Genomic DNA, 21,416 nt, shown 5'->3' on the forward strand with positions numbered 1-21,416 from the left:
CATGCTCACCTATACGGCGGCCAAAGTCTTTTCTCAAACCCCGCAGCTCACTCAAGGATAGGGACCAGGTTATTACCTCCGGTTCTGCCTCTTCCTCCGGTTCCCGTGATGACCCTGGTTCACCATTATCCTTTGCTAAGCGAACTGATTTTTTTGTATATTTCCTTTTCTGTACGGGGGCAACCGATACTGGTCCAGGTTGGTCCTCTGGTTCAGTTGCAGTATCGCTCGCCGGGTTCTGGATAACCACAGTGTCTGTCGCCGAGGTTTGGGTAGCAGCAGTGCTTGTCGCTGGGGCTGGAGGGACCTCAGTGCCCATTGCCAAGGTTTGGGTAGCTGCTGTGCTCATTGCCAGGGCTGGAGGGGCTGCAGTGACTGTTGCTGAGGTTTGGGTAGCCCGAGTTCTCGTCACCGGGGCTGGAAGGGTCGTGGTGCCTGTCGCCAAGGTCTGGGTGCCTGCAATGCTCCTTGCCGGGCCTGGAGGGGCCACAGCACCTGTTGTGAAGGTTTGAGTGACTGTGGTGCTCATCGTTTTGTTGTTCTCTTCCCCTTGAGGGTACCGAGTGGTGTCGAACAGGGCTCGATAGGAGTGGGCCAGGCCCCAGCACATTGCAGTGATTTGTATCTCTCTGGAGCTGCCGGGGTGACAGCATACCTTTTCCAAATATTTTACTAGTTCTTCTGCATACTGCACTTGTTCAGGGGTGAATTCCCAAAACATTGGAGGTGCCCACTTTTCTAGGTACCTGCCCATACTACCCCACACACCCTGCCACTCAATTATCCAGCCTTGGGGCACATCTCTGGGTGATCTTCTTAAACAGTTGTTTAACCTTAAACAAGAGCTGAACCACATTCAGGAGCATGCTAATTCCTAGCAGTAGGGCTAGGACCGTGCTAGTCCCAACATCCCAGGAGCATTCAAATTTTTCAAAATTCTCAAACACCATTGTAACTGGACTGATGGAGAAAGGAGAGGGGAAGAAAGGTACCCCACCCATAGACTGGTTTTCCATGGAGGAAAGGTAAATGGTATAATTATTAATAGTTTCTTTAGGCAGAGGTATATAAATGTAATAGGTTCCTGTGCTCCCCCTCCCTTATCTTTTCAAACAGAGGTACTAGACACTACATCATTGACCAGAAGACCTAGGAGTCAACTAACCAGAAACAACAGTTCATCAGTAGGTCTCTTCCTTGCCTTCCAAACAGTCCAACAATATAGTGCTAGCCTATTGCCTTCCAGAATACTATATGCCTTATAAAGATCTTGTCTCTAACAACTTCTGTCAAAGGTACACTATTATACAATATTATAAGCACAGAATGCGCACTCTTGTTAAGGTACCCATAGTTGTTTGTAATTAATAGGTCTGGAGGAGAACACACTGGCTACAACTTAACCAAAGCAATAGTACATTTTGATAAGAAGGAACTTGGAAAGAACAATTACAGGGGATCAACACTATTTCACCAATGTGACAAGCCAATGGATATTTGACTACAGTGGGTTCTATACAGATATCACTGCTCCACAATACTAAGAGCCAATGCTGTTCCTTAAAGTCCCTTATCACCAACAGGTGATCTCTGATGCTTCCCCCTTAACAGCCACTCACTGCTGCATCACCTGTGGGCAAGATGATTTTAGTAAACTGTATTTGCAGGCTTGTATTTCCTGACAGCTGGCACAAATCTCTGCTGGTTCCATGTCAATGCAAGCTAAAGTATTGATGAGGATCTTTCAGTCACATGGGAGCTCATTGCTCTTGTAAACATGAGCTAAAACTCTGTAGCTCTAGCTGTTGACTCTGGACCTGCAGGCTTTGCTTTTAGTTTATGACCTGCCCTTTAGAATTAGGTCCTTACCACTACACATTAAATCTTGTGTCCTGGTTTCAGCTCGGATAGAGTTAATTTTCTTCTTAGTAGCTAGTACAGTGTGTTTTGGATTTAGCATGAGAATAATGCTAACAGATTGATGTTTTAGGTGCTGCTAGGTAGCACTTACCCTATGTTAAGGATTTTCCAGTTTCCAATCACTTGTCTTTTCTTTTTTTTTAAGAAGGGTTAGAGTACAATAAAATAAAATATAATAGTAAAATATAATTGTAATTAAAAGGAATACAATTAGAAACAAAAACCCCAAAAGATAAGTTATGAACAATGCAATTGCTCACCACCTGCTGACCAATGCCTAAGCAGCAGTCCGCCCCTCCTGGCCAACTCCCCCTAGTTTATATACTGAGCATGATGTTCTATGCTATGGAATATCCCTTTGTCTAGTTTGGGTCAGCTGTCCTGGCTATGACCCCTCCCAGCTTCTTGTACACCTGCTTGCTGGCAGAGCATGGGGAAACTGGAAAATCCTTAACTTCGGATAAGCACTACTTAGCAACACCTAAACCATCAATGTGTTATCAACATTATTCTCATGCTATATCCAAAACAAACTGTACCAGCTACTAAGAAAATTGACTCAGTAATTGGGTTTAAATAGCTTTATGCATCTACAGTAATAGAAAGTGGATGGAACAATATAATAAATGCAGGAAGCAGCCATATTAGGGAAATACACATACAACAACAAAGGTTACATCAAAAAAGAAAGGGTAGCATGAAAAGGATGCCATGGTAACAGCCTAACCCAGAAAACACACTGTTCCAAGTCTGGCCACAAGGCCAATCATGTGACTAAAGAGACACTGAGAAGGTACAGTAGCTATGGCTACACTGGTGCCTGTAACCACTGAAAATGATGCAGGAAAAGGAGGTAGTTTGGAGGACAGCTCAGCTGAAGCAGAGCTATACATACTCACCCTAGGCAGTAAAACCGAGAGACTTGTGCACTAGAAGTACATCTCACTGGGTAGTGTGACCAGGTGCCTCCTGCCCCAAAAACGTCAGAGAGGGTATCAGCTCCAAGAGATACACCAGTACAGAAAACACCCTTTTTATGGGCAGCCTCACTCTCTAGACACTTCTTAAGTCTGGAACCAACACAATTTTTGCCTGGACAGAGACTATTATGTACTTTTTTCCCCAGCTGAGTCCAGTTACTGTTCTTCACTGTACTGAAAGTGTATTGCCTGAAACCTGCCTTATCATTGCATCTGTTTCCATCTTCTGCAAATCTTATCGAGAGCTTCCTTTGATGTGACCTCACAGCCAGTAACTCCAGCTGAAGACCACCACCATATTTATAATAAAAAGCCAGATATGGCCATCTTTGTATGTTCCCTAATGGCTCATGAGGAAGTGTTCACTTTCCATCTTGGTCCTGGTGAACACGTGTTCATGTCACAAACTGTATACAGTGTCAGGAAAATAGCCTAGGGTTAGATGGGTCAACAAAACCAAACTTATGTCTTCCTTGAGTAGATGTTACTGGATGCACAGTAGAGGGACGCATGGCCAGAGTCCCTCTGTTGTCCCCTAAGCTGTCTTTGTTCTAAGCATAAGTAATGAAAGCCAAGAAAAATGCAAATCAGTCTTTCCCATATACTTATATGGGTGTATAAACATGTGAGTATGCATTTTGTTTACTTATACATAAAGCACTCACACATGCTACCCTCAGCTATTTAGGAAATGTGGGACTGTTCAGCACCCCGCAGGGGAAGAGCCAGCCAGTCCCTCCAGGCAAAAAAAAAAAAAAAAAAAAAGAAGGACACAGCTGTGGGAAGCAGGAAACCACCACTACAGATGTCATACACTTTCTAACATTTTCTCCTCTGCCTTTCAGTTTTTGTTGTTGGTCTGCTATTTCCATCTCTGTCTTATTTTAACTAGAAAATTACTTCTTCCCTGGAAAGGATTGGAGCCATAGAAATTACTGAATGAGAATTCACTGGTCTAGCTATGGCAGCATGGTCTGTTTGCTTTTGCCTTTCCTCCTGCCCATCCTCACACCGTGCTCTCCTGCTAACTCCTTAAAGCAGGAGCTCTCTTGCTCTCCATCTGTGCAAGGGCTGGAACAGTGAATTTCCACTCCCAGTTGGTAACCAGCAACTAAGTGATAAACAGGTTGTGAAATTATGTTTATTCATTGCTTAGCAAACTGGGATTTTATTCCATACTGGCCCCTATACACTTAAAACGGAGTTTAGAATTATCTAGGATTAAAGAGCTGTAAGAAAACAGCGAGGAATTGCCAGTAATGTCAAAGCAATTAAAATTCACATGCTGTCTTATGTTTTCACACTCTTTATATGTCTGTCTTAATTAGCAAATAATCAGCTGTCTATCTGAAGACGGCCAGTGATGACACTGCCTGATAAACGATGTGGAATTTCTGCACAGAAAAACATCTCATTTTTTGAGCAAACTTACAGTATCCAAGCAATTGCTACACAGGAAATTAGAAAAGAGTGTAGGAAAGAAGAAGCCCTGTGGATTATGTGTTTAAGATTAATTTCTCACTGTGAAAGTTATTAAAAAAACACACAAAGCCATTCAAACTCAGACTATGGTTTCTCAAAGCATGAAGGCATGCACAGAAACTCCATTCAATGAAACAAAACTTTCATTTCCTCATCTAGGGCTTGCTCAGGTCACAATTCAGTACTCACACAGTATATTGTAGCAGTGTCTGGTCTAAAGGGATTTGGGCAGACATCCTCTTCCGTCAACTACCAGACAGTATCAAGAATTAGTAGAGGTCACCCTACAGTAAAACAAACCATCAAATGACATTAGAAACACCTTTCTACCTACTCAGTTGTGATCATCATCTTCTCTCTACCATCACCCTGTTACACTGTCATTCATCAAGTGAAACCCTTCCAGGCCCAAGGCAAGAGCCATGCCTAGCGCTCACTGTTCAATGGACCAGTGCTGAATAAAGCTCAGCTCAGACCTGCATTTAGGAAGTGCCAGACTGGTCTCTGACATATTTCTCACTTCTCTCTGACTATTTATATTCCACAGCTAGCACAGGACACACTATAAAATATATGAGTAGATACCATAGTAGCTTACAAGGGTCCAAATTCATATCCTATCTTCAATGTACTACTGACTACTACAGAGAATTTACCATCTAGATAGTCAAGAGATGAGACCCTGACATAGGTTATCAGCATAATTTTGTCTGCCACGGCCTTGCTGAAACTCCTGACAAGATTATCTGTTTGATGGTTTCTGTGTTTTTCTCTCTCCTGGAAACACTTATCCAAGTCCCTTTCAGGTCCTTTGAACTCTGGTGGCCAGCTACTATGGTTTCAGCCACCACTGAACACTGCTTTTACAAAACCACCAAGTTTTTTTTCCATTTGTTTGGCAATATCTGTTTGAGGCACAGACCAAAGCAAGCAGTACATATTCAATCACCAGCACCTACTGAACTAGAATGGTTCGGGTAAATATTCAAGTTGCTTTAATATTGTAGGTTTTTCTTTTTCCAAGAAAAAATGAGCAAGGAGAGAAGCCACTTATCCCACTTTGCTCATATCTGCATCATAAAATGCATCCATTTACACTTTATTAACACTGCATTTGGTGCTGCTTTAAATTTTGCAACCATCCTGCAAATATCCGCAGAAACGTTTGTAAGGATACCTTAAGTTGTGTTACCAGGATTTTCTATTCCCCTTTAAGTAACAAAAACTGAAAGAGTTTGACACTAGTATAAACATCAGTTAAACTTGCCACAACAAAGCCTCTCCATTAGAATTCACCACTTGTAAGATGTCACAGACTATAACTCATTCTTAATAAGTTCAACAGCAAAACAAAGCCTACCTGCCGTTAACCCCAGGTAATTACAATAAATGGGAAAACTCTGCAACTGTCCACGAGGATGCATCCCTTAAAAACTCGGGAACCCCACAACTTGTGGGAGGACAGCAGAGAACAAGAGAAACTCTTTACCAGCAGACAGAAAACAGGGCCGAAATACTCGGTGACAAGCCGGGAAAGCCCGACGCGCCGGCCGGCCCAGAGCAACGCGGCGCTCCGCGCTCCTGCACCCACGGAGCTGCCCACGGAGCAGAAAGCTTTTCCCACGCCGCGGGCAGCTTCTGCGGGGCAGAGTTATGTGTGCGCATAGATACAGATAGGAAGAAAGTTTTAAGTTTCTCGCAGGCAGGAGGCGAGGTTCCTGCCATTAATAACCACCCCCCCCCCCCCGCCCCAGGACGAAGGCAGCGCCTACCGCGGCAGCTCCCAGCTGGGGGTGCTTTGCTCCGCCGCTGCCGCGCCGGCGAAGGGGCCGACAGGCTCACCTCGATGAGCCGCTGGAGGCCGGGCCCCTGCAGGCAGGTGTGGTTGGCGAGCAGCTCCCAGTGCTGCTGGAGGAGGTGTCGGGCTGCCTGCACCTCGGCCGGCCGCTCCAGCGCCTGCAGAGCGCCGGCGCCCAGCCCCACATAGCCCACGTACGCCACCAGCAGCGTCGGCGCGCCCCAGTGCCGCCGCTGCTGCCCCCGGGGCTGAAGGAGCTGCCGGGCCGGGAGCGAGACCGTCCACGGGAGGAGAGCGGCGCCGGGCCGGGCAGGGCGGCCGGGCAGGGCGGCCGGCCGGCCCCCAGCGCCTCCCCCAGGCCTTCCCCCACCCAGCTTGCCCCCGACCTGCCCCTTCCCACCCTCCGCGGCGCGGAGAGAAGCCCAGAGCCACGCTTGGGCCGGGCCAGGCCAGGGCAGCGGGTTCCACCCGTTCCCCTGCGGCAGCCCGCCGCCCTCGCTCTCCTCCTGCGCTACTCCGCTTCCGACCTGCCTTCTCCGGAGCGCGGAACTGCCTTATGGCTCCCTTCTCTGTGCGAGGACGGGCACCGAGGCACGTTTGTCCCTCGGAGGGGTGCTACCCAACACCCTTGCCAGCAAACCGAATCGCTTATCTAACCAGCTGGCATCAGTTACAGAGCACCATACCAGCGACCCGCACAACTCCAATTTCCTCCTTCACTCAGATGCTAAGCTAATTTAAGAGGCAGCAAACAGGTGTTTCTGATAACGACCCTTCGATATAAGCAACTGTAAAGGTAGTAAGCTTGTGTGTCTTCGTTGCTTGTGGTTTCTCCTATGAGAGATAGGAGCACCTTCTTTGCACTGGTAGTTCCCAGGACTTATTTGATTAATTATTTTCTTGTATAGGACTACATCAAATGTTCCCCTTTGTTCTCTCACCAACAGAAAAAACAACCACATCACTTCGGGTGTAAAAAAAGTTTGTTTGCAGAATGTGAGATAAAGGAGAATACACCCACTAAGTTTCTGAACAGGATGCTTTTATGTGCTGTCAGATGGTAATGTCTTCTCACACTGCCCTGAGATTTTTTTTTTTTTTTTTTTTTTTTTTTTTTGCCAGGGGAGTGTTTGTACTATTACAAATAAGGCAGCCTTCAAACAGGTATTGCATCACTGAAACAGTTCTGGTAATGTGCTAATTCACGTTTTTCTGGGAGGTGCTTTAAACTGACTAGCGTTAACTCATGGTTTTACTGCCAGGATGCAAAACTTAACATGCAAAGGATAGACCAATTCCAGTTTAAAGATGTCATCCTAAACACAATCTTAAACCAAAAATAGTTATGCTGCTCGTTCCTCAGTCTTAACTCTGCATTTTCAATGTATTCATTACTGAATGAGGTTTAAAATGGAAATGAAAAAAGCCTTCTTTAAAAATATATATGAGAAATAAAAGATGCAAAGATACTAAAAAGTATATATATACTCAAGTTTCCTCTGTCATTTAAGATTAGGAAATAGACATATCTGAGCTACATTTTGACATTTTAACTGCATTAAAATCAGATAGTTTATACAAAGCACACTAAGTATAACCATGCTGAAACATTACAAACTAAACATATAGCAATTAATGTTTATACTAAAGATATATTATATAAAACAAATTACAGGTGAGACTCGGGGTTTGTAACTGCAAGCAAGACCAAAAACCCAGGACATCAAGCATGTGCTTGCTAGAGGGAATTTGGGGAGGAAGAGAAGGATCAAGATTCACAACAAAACTTCCCAGATTCAGATGAAATTTTAATGGCTGATTTTCTTGAGTATTGTCAGAAATGTCACTTGTGTGTCAGCCTTCTATTTACATCTCCAGAGGGAATGGCTCAAATATTTGCAGATGATATTTTGGTGTTGTCTGGAAGGTACCAATATATCTGAGGATGAGGGAGGGCTTGCTGAGTAGGCTTAAAAGGTAAGTGTAAGCCTGGAAGGACGTTTGCTTCTTGTCCTGCACTGGACTGCAAGTGGTAGCTGCTCAGGACAATGTGCTACTTTTCCACATCAGAGATGGACACTGCCTGGGCCATTGCTTCTGCCATAAGCCACAGAGCTACATTCAGAGGCTTCAGAAGGGCTGTATTCCATGCATCTGAGCTGAGCATCTTGTAGGAGGTTGTGTGATCTCCATTCTGTGCAGGATTGCACCACTGGTAAAATGGGTTATTAAAAGAGCAGAAGAGTCCCTTTTGTGCACTCCTCTGGCTCCTTGTAAGCCCTTGTGATTGCACAGTTCTTCCACGTTATTTTTCTTAGCTGGTCTGTTGATACTTGTTTACTACTATCTTTTTCTTAAAGGAAGGGTACTAGAAAGCACTTGATCCATCCATGCTCAAGAACTGGGCCAGTGCTCGAAGTATGTATCTCAAAGTAACTCTGATTACAGATGTGCATGACCTTTAGGATCTTTTCAGGAACTTGAAAAATTGACAAAATGAGCAAGAAATTTCTATCATGTGTGTAACACAGGAGAGGTCATCAGTATCTTTCTCTTTTCTGTTTCAACATGGCCATATGCTTGATTCAAGGTACCATTTTCAGTCTTCCAGCTGGCAGCTTGAGAACTGCTGCAGCTACTTTCAGCCTTACTAAAAGCAGCAGTAGCAAAGAATTCAGAAGATAGTCTCACCATGCTGCTACTTTGCAAATCAGTATTAGGTACAGGAGCAATTTTCTGGACTGCAGTAAAAGCAATCCAAATGCCCTGCTGTCAGATGTCAAGTAAGAATGCTTTTATCACTTTGCCAGTAAGTGGTGCATGCATGCTTTCTATCCCTGATAAACCTCATTATCATTTTTTATGGCATGCAGCATGGTGTACAACACTCTATAGGATCACTGTAGGGTTCAATTATATGGAACTTAGTTATTGGGTCTGAAAGTAGCTCATGGTCACAAGAGTGTTCCAGACGCCTTTAGAAGGCTTTGAACAGACTAAACAAGAAGATAGAAAAAGAAAGATCCCAGTTAGAAAAACACAGGTGCACATTCCACGATAAAGAGAACTTGGCACAAACAACCTCAATTCAGGGGCTTACCTTGACCAATTGGACGAGTTTTGCATGCTCTAATTAACACAGCCAATTATGTCCTGTGTTTATGCGCGTGTACAGAGTGAGTATAACTAACTTTATGTTTATGTGCGTGGACAGTACCGATGTAACCCATCACCGCTTATGCTTGTGCGCGTGGACACCAAATGCTTTCATGCAGCAGCCAATCAAAGCTTCTAAACAACTTAGAGAATTGTATAAGAATGATCAGCTAAGCTCAATAAAGTGGTGACTTTAATCATCATATTGGTGTTCTATCGTCCGGGCCCCACACGGAATAATCCCTAAACCCTACAGATCACGTTTAGACAGGTGCATGTTTTGTGGCTGCCTATGGCTAGATAAAGTAAGGAAGGCATGGAAAAAGGCAAGATGAAGGGAACAGGTTAGATATAAAAGTCAGTAGAACTTTAGTTTTGTCTTTCACACAAACAGGCCTAAAATGTCTTGTAGTGTTGATGCAAGGCAGGTACAGAGTACAGTGATGGTGATGATGTTAGCAGTTGCATATGCAAACATTATGTCTGAAGAATAGAGAATACTGAGAAAGTTTCCTGTGAGATTTGCAAAGATACAAAAAGCCAGACAGGAGAGAGTTGGCTGCCCTTGGTGACGGAGGCTACAAAGAAAACTGTTGCACAGATTTATGGGAATAGGTGAGGGCATACAGAAAGATCAGTGCAATAACTGAGGAGATAAAATCTGTGAGGTAGGTAGTGGTAAGACATGAGGGAAATCTTAGATGGGATAAGTGTTTGAAAACTCAGTTTTGAGATGAGTTGAAAAAACCATAGCTGGCATTCTTACATACCAGCATTTCAGATTTTGAGCAGCCACACTGCACTATGCAGGAGTCAGCAACTAGCAAAGAAAACAAGCACCAAGTCAGATGTAAGAACAAGCATCTGTTGTGACCCTTCTCAGAAGTAAAAATCTAGCACAGAAGGTACGTGGGAAGAGATTTGTGACCTACACACATCTCTACATGTTTTATGGACACTTCCCCAAAACAAAATATCAAAGCAGCTGCTGAAAGGCTGACATTTGATGTTACTCTAGCCTGTCAGCCATAGGCTAGCTTGGAGCTAGTAGTCTACATGCCCAGACATATTTCACTCACACTTTACATTAGTTCCACTTATAAAGGAGTTTTATAGGATCAATTGATGGTTAGTATGAGTTATAAACACACTGAATAAATAGCAGTGTGTACATAATTACAAGCATAGCCATGGAACATGTTAGTGATGGTTATAAACAATCTAGTATGGTACTCAATGAATGGATAATTGTTTTATCAAGTTTCTGTAGTATACTTTAATACAGAGTATGACTACAGTTTTACATCTCAGTGATTAGCCTGTCATAAGATGCTTAAATGTCCTTCTTTGGCTTTTCTGCTTCTTTGGACATGGCTGCTGCTACTTTTGACTTACAATACCTGTGATAAAATCAAACTTCCTGTTTCTCACAGGTGACACAATGCACATGACTGAGGATCAGATTTAACACAAAAGCCTATCATCAGCCTTGTTTAGAGGTAAACGGACAGCATCATCTCTGTATGGTGCATGATAGTTCTTCATTGAACTGGCCCAAAGCAAATGCCAGACTCGAATAATATTTGTGATCTGACTGGAAATAAGGAAGTCTGCTTGCATTTAAATTTAGTTTAAAGTGCTGTTTTCAAGTGGCTGTGAAATTAACTGTGATAAAAAGAAGGACCTGCTCTCAGCTGTCAGTTCACTCTGAAATGAATTGTAACAGTCCAGGCAGCGCTGGATAGACACATAATTTCTGTACAATTTAAAAGAAAAGCATTTTAGACCAGGAACTAAGGAAATGTTATAATTTTATACAAAAGCTGTTAATTTCAGACAACATCAACTGAATCTTAATTGGATGGATGTCATTAAGTAGGTGGTCATTACTGTTGATATTCCTCTGTGGTTTTGTTTGTTTTCTGATTTGAAATGCAGAAAGACTTTTGTACCTAACTTTTTCCACTTGAGACTCTTGGTGACATGACTTGTCATTGGAGCTGGGAGGCAGTCACTCTGGATTTTTTGAAAATGAGTGACCATAAGAACTATATTCCACTGGAGAAAGAGAAAGGATAATAATTGATCACTTCAGGGGAAGTTGCCTTTGTTGAGTGAGAGGTGTAAAATGAATCCTGGGACACTTGTTTTACCATGCGTGCTACTTCTTTGGAGGTTTTAATTGGCTGATGCCTACACAGTGTGTGGAAATTTCAATGCATCTGAAACATTTCCTCCTTAGGAAACAGTCCACAACCTGTGATTTAGTCCTTTATCCACAGGGCTTGCTTACTGTGAGATATAGATGAAAGATGAGCTTTCAAGACTGCTTTCTGTATTCTTGCTCAGCTAGGGATGTGGATTCTAGGATGCTCAGGTTCATCTTCCAATTTGGTGGCGGGTCCTTCTGCCAAGCTTAAGTCAGGCTTGTGCCACTTTAGCTGAAGGAATTTTTCCATCAAATTAGCTCCCACATTGAAGACCAGAGCTAGCCAGGCCGAGCCAAAACCAATCCATATCAAGTTAGGCTCCTGTACACTGGGAGTGCTTGTTGGGGTTTGTGCCTGAAAAATCCAGGAAACTTTGCATTTTAAACTTGATATCTTTGGTCTGCCAGACAACATACATGCTCATATACCCTCTCCACCCCCTTCAAAAGTGTATGTTTAACAAGTCTGTGTGATCTATGAGCTTTTTGCGTAATCTGTGAGCTTTTTGCTTTTTGTGTTCCAACTCTCAGGTTAAGCTTACCACAGTTGGCATCAAATCTCTGGAGCTGAGGATATATAATAAAAATAACCATATCTATTGTTAATCAGGGATGAACAAAATCAAGTGTTCCTAGCCACTGACAAAGAAAAACATCATCTTGGAAACCCAATGTTGAATCCATATTAGCCATATTACACTCAAGAGACACACAGGGGATCTCAAATGATATAGAAAGATATGGTTTACTACCTTAGAGATATAGTTATTGCTTTTTGTAGGGTGATATACCTCAGTAACTAGGATTCAAAATTACCCGGAGAATATTATATGGGAAATGCAGCCGTTTTAAGTAGGTGGTTATGGGAGTCTTAATTCCCAGTTTGGTATTTCCACAGCATGGACAATCTGTGGAGCTGATACAGGGACAGGGCAGCACCGCAGCCACCCATTTAGTCTCTGTCATCCAGATCATCATGAAACTCCACAGTGTCCAGATTCAGCACAGGATGGGTTTTTGTTTCCTTTTGGGACATAGTTATGACCTCTAGGAGAGGAGAGCTACTACTCGTGAAGTAATAGACCCTAGTATTTTTAACAAATAAACACACTATACATAACCTGTTAAGACCATTTGTTCAAATAAGTGGGTGAAAAAATAACCCCTCATGTCTCTCTACTGCTGTGTCTCAGCCTAGATCTCTAAAGACTATGTAATCTCACTGGTTTTGTTTTCTTTCACAGGTGTCTTGGGGATGTCAGTAATATTAACCCCGTTGTAAGTACTGATCATTTCATATTTGACATGATTTCTTATTGAGAATGGTAGGCACTTGCTGAAACAAATCACTGTTAGGAGAGGATGTTTCAAAGGCTTAATACTGACAAAGAGATTTCATTTGTATTCCACCTGTCACTCATGGATCACACTCGTACTAGCTTGGACATAGTCACTGTTGAATGGGTGTTCAGTGACATAAGTGAAATGAGTTTGGTGACTATCAGCTTAGTTGCCAAGAGAAAAATGCCCACGTCATATAATACATGAGCTCATCATTACCAGACTGGGCCAGCTCACTCTTGTACCAGATTTAAGGTAGAATGGATATCTGTGCTCTATGTATTTAGCTTTATACTAGAGTAACTAATAACAAAGCTCAATCCAGTTCACCTTCTTTATTACCTACCACATAGTCCCCAAATCCAGTGGTGCTCAGGGTGATGAAGGTGAAGTAAAAGCCTTCTCCGTAGCTCCAGCCTTCTACATAACTGAAGACCAGTGGTGGGAACACTAGAAAGATCAGGGTCCCAGTGGTCAGGAAGATTGCCACTGTCAGTGTTTGAACCACCTGAAAGATAAAAGGAAGATGACAGCTAAACAGCACTGAGCAGTTGTCTAGTGGAAATTGCTGGGTCTGTTTTGCTCTTGAATCACAAACCCACTCCAGCTGGGAGCAATGTCCAAAAAAGAAAGCATAAACCAATGCTTCCATGCACTGCAGGCTGACCTTGCTGTTTACCCTGCACAGAGATACTGTACCTAATCATGAATCCAAAAAATCTCAAAATTAGAAAAAAAATGAGGATTTTTTTTTAAAGCTTTTTGCAATGAGTTTGTAAGTATACTCAAGTCATAATTTCAAACTTATTATGGCAACCATAGGAATGAAATACTCACTTTACAATTTCAAGTCAAGTGGAGATGCTCTCGTAATCAATTGGCTCCTGTCTTTGAGGAAAATCACCAAGTATTGCATAACTCATGATACAAAGATTGGCAGGAACAAATTAGGGTTCTCTTCACCATGACTGCTTCCAAAGATTTACAAAATGGCTTGCAAGACCTCAGCCAAAAATATGTTTGGATGAAATCTAAGTAAAGTCAGTTTGCCTGTTTTATTTTTAACTTAGAAACATTCAGAGCAGAACTGTTTTCTGTCAGCACAGGGCAGAACTGTGTCTCTCAGTACAAACGTCTGCCTTCTGGGAGATAAGTTACAGCATATGTGTGCAATAGATAGGTACACAGAATGGCCAGTGGATGGGTCATGACAAGGCATTTTAGGAGTTTAGAATTGAGGATCAGGAACTCACAGATTTCCAGGGAACACACTCTGGTGAACGTTTGACTAGTGATGTGTGGGCTGATGCAAACTCATTGCAATTGTTTAAAAAAGCCCTCAAGGGCATTCAAACCAGAGTATGATTTTCTATGCGTGCACCTATAGTGACTGGATGAACAGCCAAACCACTGTTTATAAAGTAGAAGGTCCAGGTATCGGGTTTTTCTTTCTCTCTCTGTGTTACCTCACATATAAAATAGTCCACTGAACTTGAGAAACTTGACGTAAGCCTACTGGGTGACTTTGACAAATCAATTCTGTATTATGTACCATGTCTCTCCAGTTGTATAATAATACTTACGTCATTTACAAAGCACTTCAAGAATTACTGATTGACAATGTTATAGTTGATACCTGTTGTCATTTAGTTCATTCCAGAAGTGTGATAGCATTTAATTAGATAATAAAGTTTGCATAAAATTTTATACTGAAATGCACAACATTACTTTTTACGCTGGCTTTTAAGAACTTTCAGGTACATACCTATAATATAGGGGAGAGTAAGTCAGGAATGAAGAAAAACTGATTATAAATAATTTCCCAAAGCATGACTAAATTTTGTTTAAAAGGAGGTGAACCACCTTCTTGGAAGAGGTTTTTCAGAGTGAATAAGCAGATACAGCTCCAAAGCTTTGTCTGATAATACGAGTTCTGCCAGAAATGAGGTCTTAGTTTGGGGGGGTGGAGGGGGGGGAATCACATCCCTGAGGTGCAATTAGAAATCTCAGGAAAGATGCAGCTATACTAGCATACTAGCACCAGAAAATCCTTCTGGTGGTAGAGCTGCATGCATTTGGGGAACAGACATAGGTTATGCAGCTAAAGTACTTCTTGTTCATATAAACCAAGTCTGCATTTGACAGTAATTTTATAGCTTTCCCAGTGTAGGTAAAGAATGCAGTGACTTAGAGATTTTACAAACAAAAAAGAGAAAAAAACTTGTGCCAGAACTCTGAAATGTTCCAACATATCTAACATACCTAATCTCCCTTTGACCTAACTAAAGGTCAATTAATTGAACCTTTACTTAGAAACATGCACTAACTTCGTTGTAAATGATCTTCATGTATTTTCTATTATCAGTGCTTCCCTTATTCTAATACATCTGGACTCGTTCAATGACTCACCAATAAACTATAAATAAGGAGAAGGAGTATTTACATTTCAAGAAAAGAAAAGGAAGGAAGTGCTAAATTGCTGGCACAATGAGGGAAGGTAATTCAAGCCAGATTAGCAGGCCAATAAAAACAAGTTGTCTTTGCACAGTGTAGAGCTAGATTCTGGATAGATGCTAGCATAGACTAGATAATAAGAGCTTGATTCAGCAATGTATGTATGTACTAAGGTCACCAGAACTTAAGGACCCTTCTCAAAATTGAGGCCATGCTTGCTTAATAGTTTTGCTGAGTCAGGTTTTAAAAAGGCAAATCTAGAGTCCCTCAAGCAAAAGCAAATTGCTTTAAAGCTATTGTAGATATATGGAGTATATCAATTTTCTGATATAGAGGGCCATGTAATTGCTGTGGTTCAGAAAAATGTAGGCATACACAAGAAACCCAAACTAGCAGCTGCAGTACCTATCTGAGAAGAGAACTTTAATTAATTTTAAAATAGTGGAAATAAATGATAGATTGACACTGTATCTCAGTACGGCCTGGCTTTTGCACCCATCTTTCCAGGGTAATCAGATGAGCATTGAGGCTTTTCCCCAACTGATTAAGGAAGGCGAGGTTGAGGGGCACTCCAAATAAGGCATAAAACACACACAGAAGATCTGCCCTGCCACTGTGCTGGGGGCCAGGTTACAACAATCTGGAAAAAAAGAAGAAAACAGCTACATGAAAAGGCTTAACATTCAGGCTGCAGGCCACCATGGGAAGTTTCTAGGCTTGGAAGCTCAAATACGTTAGCTTCAGTAAGCTGTGGACCTATGATTTTCTGCAATTAAATCTGCCTACAAATTGCCATAGCGTATGATGGAGCCCTGTGCATTCACGACTACTAACAGAAAATTTAACAAGAAAAATATTATTTCTAAAGAGTATTGTAATTTTCTATAGGTCTCTGATTTTGTGGTGAGTGCAAATGAGTGCTTCAAAGCAACCTCAAGATGTGCTGTGCATGTAGAAAATGATATTGCGTGTACCAAGTAGGCACTCAGCTTTTTTTGCAGGTGTAGTATGCTGGATACACAAGAATAACAGGTGTAATTGCAAAACAATAGAAAACCACAACCCACAGTTGTCAAGACTGTCTTGCAGAGGTATTCTGTCCACCAGTTGCACATCTCTGGGGGCTTTACAGGACAGCTGGAGGAAACCCCAATTTATAAGGAAAGAGAGTACCTCACCTATAGCGGTGACAACAGTTCCTGCAAAAAAAGGAGTTGCTGAAGTCCCAGTTACTGGGATTTGTAGAGTTTCCTTCTGGGTTGATCCCTTTTTCCCATGCTTCCATGAGGACCTGAGGCAGAAGAGGTCAAAGGAGCAAAGATGAGCAACCCATTAGACCAAATCAAGAAGAATGTCAGAAAAAAAGACGGAAGTAATATTGCTTTCAATCTTGAGCAAGCAGAGCAATAAACAGTGTAGATAACAAGGTAGAGTTTGACTAAAATGGCCATGTGCTGACATGGCAAAACTTGGAAATAGAGCTGGCCAGGAACTTGAACTCTTGTCACTGGAGTACTGGCCATTGAAGTGAGATAGGTTCCATAACTAGTTGAAGGCTAAGGGGAAGGGAGTGAGTGGACGGAGTGCCCAGAGTGACCAAACTGGGAAAGTAAAGTTATGCCATAAAAAATAAAGGCAGTTCCTCTTCTCTCCTTCCCTAGCCTAGTCATCTAATTCCAGTTTTTAATTTGGGCATGTGTAAATGTATGGCTGTGTCTGTGGGGAGGGGCATGGGGAACATGTTCATTTCTGTTTCCTCTATGTAAGTACTAGTGAGGATGAATTACTATTTTTGGCCATGAGTTCCCAATAATTTTCAATGAATGTTAGGATTCACCTAGTCTGAAAGATTAGCTAATGAAATGTTCTTTGCTATTCCAGATAGCTCTTACCAGATGACCAAAACTATTATGTACAAAAGAAATGCTGCTCCTATTTATGCATCAAATATCTTGTTAGCTGCCTTAGTGAAGACTGTGTTCCTTTGCTCTTCCCATGGATTTCTCTGAAGGAGGCTGGTTACCCTTTGCTCAGTGGCTGGGGTTTCAAGAATCCCCTTGTTTGTTACATACCAATTTTGAGGTTCAGGCCACAGCCTTCATTATTTTGCCAAATGCCTGAAGGAATTACTTGGTCATCTCTTGCAGAGACTTTTGTATCATGCAAGACATGAGCAGGATTCAACAGCTTTAGTTGGTTCCAGGAGTATGAGACCAAAGAATATATTCTTTCTTGATTCAAATGTTGACCACTGCCAGAAGAATTGCTTATCTGATGAACATACCTGCTACAAGGTATCTGATTTTGCATAGGTTCTGCAATATTAGCTGATCTGTGCTGGTGGATTGAGTATCCTAAGTCAAATAGATAATGTTATTCCTTCAGTAAAAAATCCTACAGTTCGATCAAGATCATCAGATAGGGCTGCTAGGCATCATCATATGTGATTTCATGATTGAAGTGTCAGCGGAGTTTCTTTCCAGTATGACAAAGAACGTTACATTATCCATTAAAAGCCTGTTCTTAGAATGGGAAGAGTTTGACACATCAAATTACCTAGAACTGACTATCTTATTTTCTGGTTAGAGGGAACAAGCATAAGCTACTGAGGTGTGAGTCTTTTGAAATGTCTAAAATAATCACAGGTTTAATTCATCCCTGTAAGGAACACTTGTCAGTTCTGTCTGTTTCAATGCACAAGAGTTCAGAGAAGCTACATTCACATCATGAAAGCCAACTTTCACATCTTGAAGCCCATGGAGGAGTAAGGCAGTGTTGAATATTGAACACTTCAGACATAGTCTGACAGGGCCAGATTTCTTGGTATGATTGTTGCTTTTAAGTACAACCCCATGAAAGAAATGGCATCCTTGTGCCCAGTAGAATCCTACCTAAACAAACAGGTTCATGTGGGAGAGTTATAACAGCTCCTAGCTCCTTTCCATCTACAACTCAAGTAACGGTTATGGCTGGAGTGCAAACAGAGTAACTGTTGAATGGTTGATGAACATTAGCTGTTGCATTTGGGAGCAGAAGTAGCCAGTAAGTAAAAGCAATGTGCTATAATTCGCAGTAAGAGTATGAACCCTACATAAAGCTGTACTAGGATGTGGAGAGAATAAAAACTGCCTGCCATTTCTGTTCCTGTCCCCTTGCCAATGCACATTGCAGCCACTTATGGTCATGGACAAGGATTTGGTCTTCTCAGGCTATATTTATATCAGTTCCTTCTGGGCTGAAAAAGTACGGACGTAATCAAAACAGGGACTTAAAAAAGGTACCTCCTTACTCAATGAATCTGCTTCTCAGTTATGCTGTCAGATTGGCATAATTTCCTGATCAAAGTATGTTTACCAGAGACGTATTAGATCACAGAGTTTGGATTTGCACTCTCCCAAAGCTCCAGGCTGTTCAGCTTAGGAGCTGCAGCTGAGGGCCACCTCTCAGCTAGGCAGTCTTAACCAAGCAGAGCCAATGCAGTTTATGGACATGGAATAGCAAGAATTTGCTTAACGCACAATCAAATAAAAAGTTAATGAATTATAAGTGGTAACTCTATTATTAATGATAATGGATATCCAAAATGAAACCTGGGTTGATTCTCAGGTTCCATGATTTAGGTTTAAAAGAGCTGGCAATAAGACAAGACACCTTATACTTGTCAGCTGCTCAGACTGAATCTAGTGGCTGTGTCTTACCACAGCCTGAATACTGTGACTTTTCAGACTGGAACTTCTGACAAGATGAACAGGCCTCCTTAACCACATAGTTAAAATGTATAGAGACATGATTGCTTCCCTGCATTAGTTTTAGAGTTAGAGATTTAATATGGAAAGACTTCTATTCCCTACTATTAGTAAGAGCTGGACAAATTTCTTAAGAGGTCTTACAGATGACAGGTGAGTCAGTGGGCACCTGCACTTACATTTACCTTGAGGACTATCAAGTATAAGTACTCTGAAGCTTGGTGCATTGTAGATGATAATTTGGTGCCCTCAGTTGGTTTTGTCTGGAACAGCTTACAAGTGATTGTATCTAATTCAGCAGAGACGCAGCAAAATGTGATTCTCTGAGTGGCGTGGCAGTGCTAAGGAAGCTCCACTGGAGCCAGAGAGAGGAGAATCTGGACATGTGCGAACCCTCCCTAAGGTTTCTAGGGTACTGGAGACTTAACTAAACCTTTCAATCCTATGAAGTACCCCAATCTGGTTTAGAATGAGAGTCAGGATTTTCTCCTCTACAATCATTATCACAGAGATAAGGGAAAGACAGATAATATCACCAACTGGTGAAGTTGAAAAAAACAGATGTATTTTTAGCCATGTAAGTTCTTGAAAACTCTATTCATTTTCTGGCCAATGCCAAATGTTCCACAAGAAATAATCACAGTATTAGTAATCAGACCATTGTCCTTGTAGACAGAGGCTCAGGTGCCTTCTCTTCCCTTTCTGATCTGAACTTCACTATTTGCTTAAATTAATTTACAGAATCTAGGCTTTTTGTTGATCAAAAGCATATACCATTGTGGAAGTCCTCTGACTTGGACAGTGTAAACTTGCAGCATGTTTAGAGTTTCTATCAGGTTTAATAACGTGGCAGAAAGAGTTCAAACAGTTTAGGCAACCAGCTCTGTAACTGGATAAATTTTGAGCATGAGGAAAGTGGTAGTTCAAGGATTTCTGTCAAGTTCTTGCAATACTAGAATGAGAATATGTCTATATATCATGAAAGGTCTAGTAATTTATCTCCAGCCAGTTTTGAGGAATAGATTAAAATGTAATTGAAGATGTCATTGAGAACCCATATTGAACAAGAGTCCTTTATCTCTCATTATAAGTGATAGATAACACAGTTCATGATGGTTGACTTTATCTTTTTTTTAGAGGTCTGAAATTGCAGGACCATCTTCAAAGGCAGTTGACAATTTCTAGTACAAAAGAAGGGCAGAATTTGCACAGTTTTGGACTGGAGAACCTTAGAAGGGCAAGCTACTTCTTGTAAGTTTGATTCTTGGTTTTTGTCCCCATGCATAATTCCCATGTAATAATTAATGAGGGATCTGAAAACCACGAAGTTGAAATTATTGCAAGGTAGCACAAAGGTGCATCAGCAGATTTGCATATTTTGGGAGTTCATGACTGGGAAAAGAAAGAAGTGCAATAGATCAAGATAAAGAGGTATGTGAATGGGCTTGAGAAACTTCTGCCTTTCTCTTGTACAGTTAGTCCTTTAATGTCATGGACAGCAGATCAATTTATGACATGTTTGGCCCCAACAGTATAATTTCTTCTAACCAAAATAATGCTTGAGCAAAAATAATGGGAGCCTGTTCCTCTTACCTGTACAAACAGCTCCAGGGCTTGCCTGTCCAAGAATGTGTAGTTCTGCAGGAACTTGAGCTTCTCCAGCTGGAACTGGTCCTGAAAGTGGGTCTCTGCCTGCTTTTCCAGCAGCTGGAACACCACAGGACCCAGGAGCAGGTAAAAGATACCCTGGTACCAGCAGCAGAGTCCAGCTTATCTGCTGGTTGTGTATGGTAAGTAGGGGCATGCTGCTGCTCTGCTGCTGCCAGTCCCTGCTCAGTACTTAATAGGTTGCTGTCCCAAGACATGTGCTACCCAGGATGCCCAGGAATCAAACATCCATGTTCCCAGTTACTGCCCTGGAGAATTTTTTAACAGAACATACAGGTATCAGGCCTATATAAAATGAGACTAACAGGCAAATTTTATCCTCCACATCTTTTCTCTATCCAGAATAAAGGGAGAACATTTATGGCTTAATAAGAATGTGAATCACAGTGTTTTTCTCCTATTAAAACAACTTTTATCCAGAGATCTCAATCAAATGAATGAAGCCTGACATAAGCCCTCTGAGACCAGTATTGTTTTCCAGGCTGGGAAGCTGAAAACTGTAGTTGAAGGACTTACCCGGGGTCATATGAATAGAATCACGGATAGAATCTTATAGTCTTGACAAGTAAAGCCTTACTCTAAACACTAGACTTTTGTACAAGAAAACACTATAAAGTCTCTAATTACAGCAGACTCCCCAGAACAAAGAAGAGTATGGAGCT

The 21,416-nt window shown here is 41.8% G+C and overlaps 2 protein-coding genes across 2 annotated transcripts in view; both read right to left on the bottom strand.

The window, feature by feature from the left end:
* Positions 1-10,785, bottom strand: part of KCNK17 (potassium two pore domain channel subfamily K member 17) — a 31,512-nt gene extending 20,727 nt beyond the window's left edge. The window contains exons 1-2 of the mRNA XM_049833386.1: positions 10,732-10,785; positions 6,225-6,437 (exon numbers count right to left, since the gene is read on the bottom strand). Of these exons, the coding sequence (XP_049689343.1) occupies positions 6,225-6,437; positions 10,732-10,785 (267 nt within the window). The remainder of the gene's footprint in view (positions 1-6,224; positions 6,438-10,731) is intronic.
* An 896-nt stretch (positions 10,786-11,681) lies between these two features.
* KCNK16 (potassium two pore domain channel subfamily K member 16) lies at positions 11,682-20,890 on the bottom strand. The gene is given in 10 exon segments (XM_049833753.1): positions 11,682-11,857; positions 11,860-11,880; positions 11,883-11,900; positions 13,229-13,398; positions 15,816-15,934; positions 15,937-15,980; positions 16,519-16,550; positions 16,552-16,631; positions 20,680-20,827; positions 20,829-20,890. Coding segments are annotated over 10 exon segments (870 nt in total).
* Positions 20,891-21,416: the final 526 nt, after the last annotated feature.

Source organism: Accipiter gentilis, chromosome 30, assembly GCF_929443795.1.
Source record: "Accipiter gentilis chromosome 30, bAccGen1.1, whole genome shotgun sequence".
In the NCBI taxonomy this organism is placed as follows: domain Eukaryota; kingdom Metazoa; phylum Chordata; class Aves; order Accipitriformes; family Accipitridae; genus Astur; species Astur gentilis.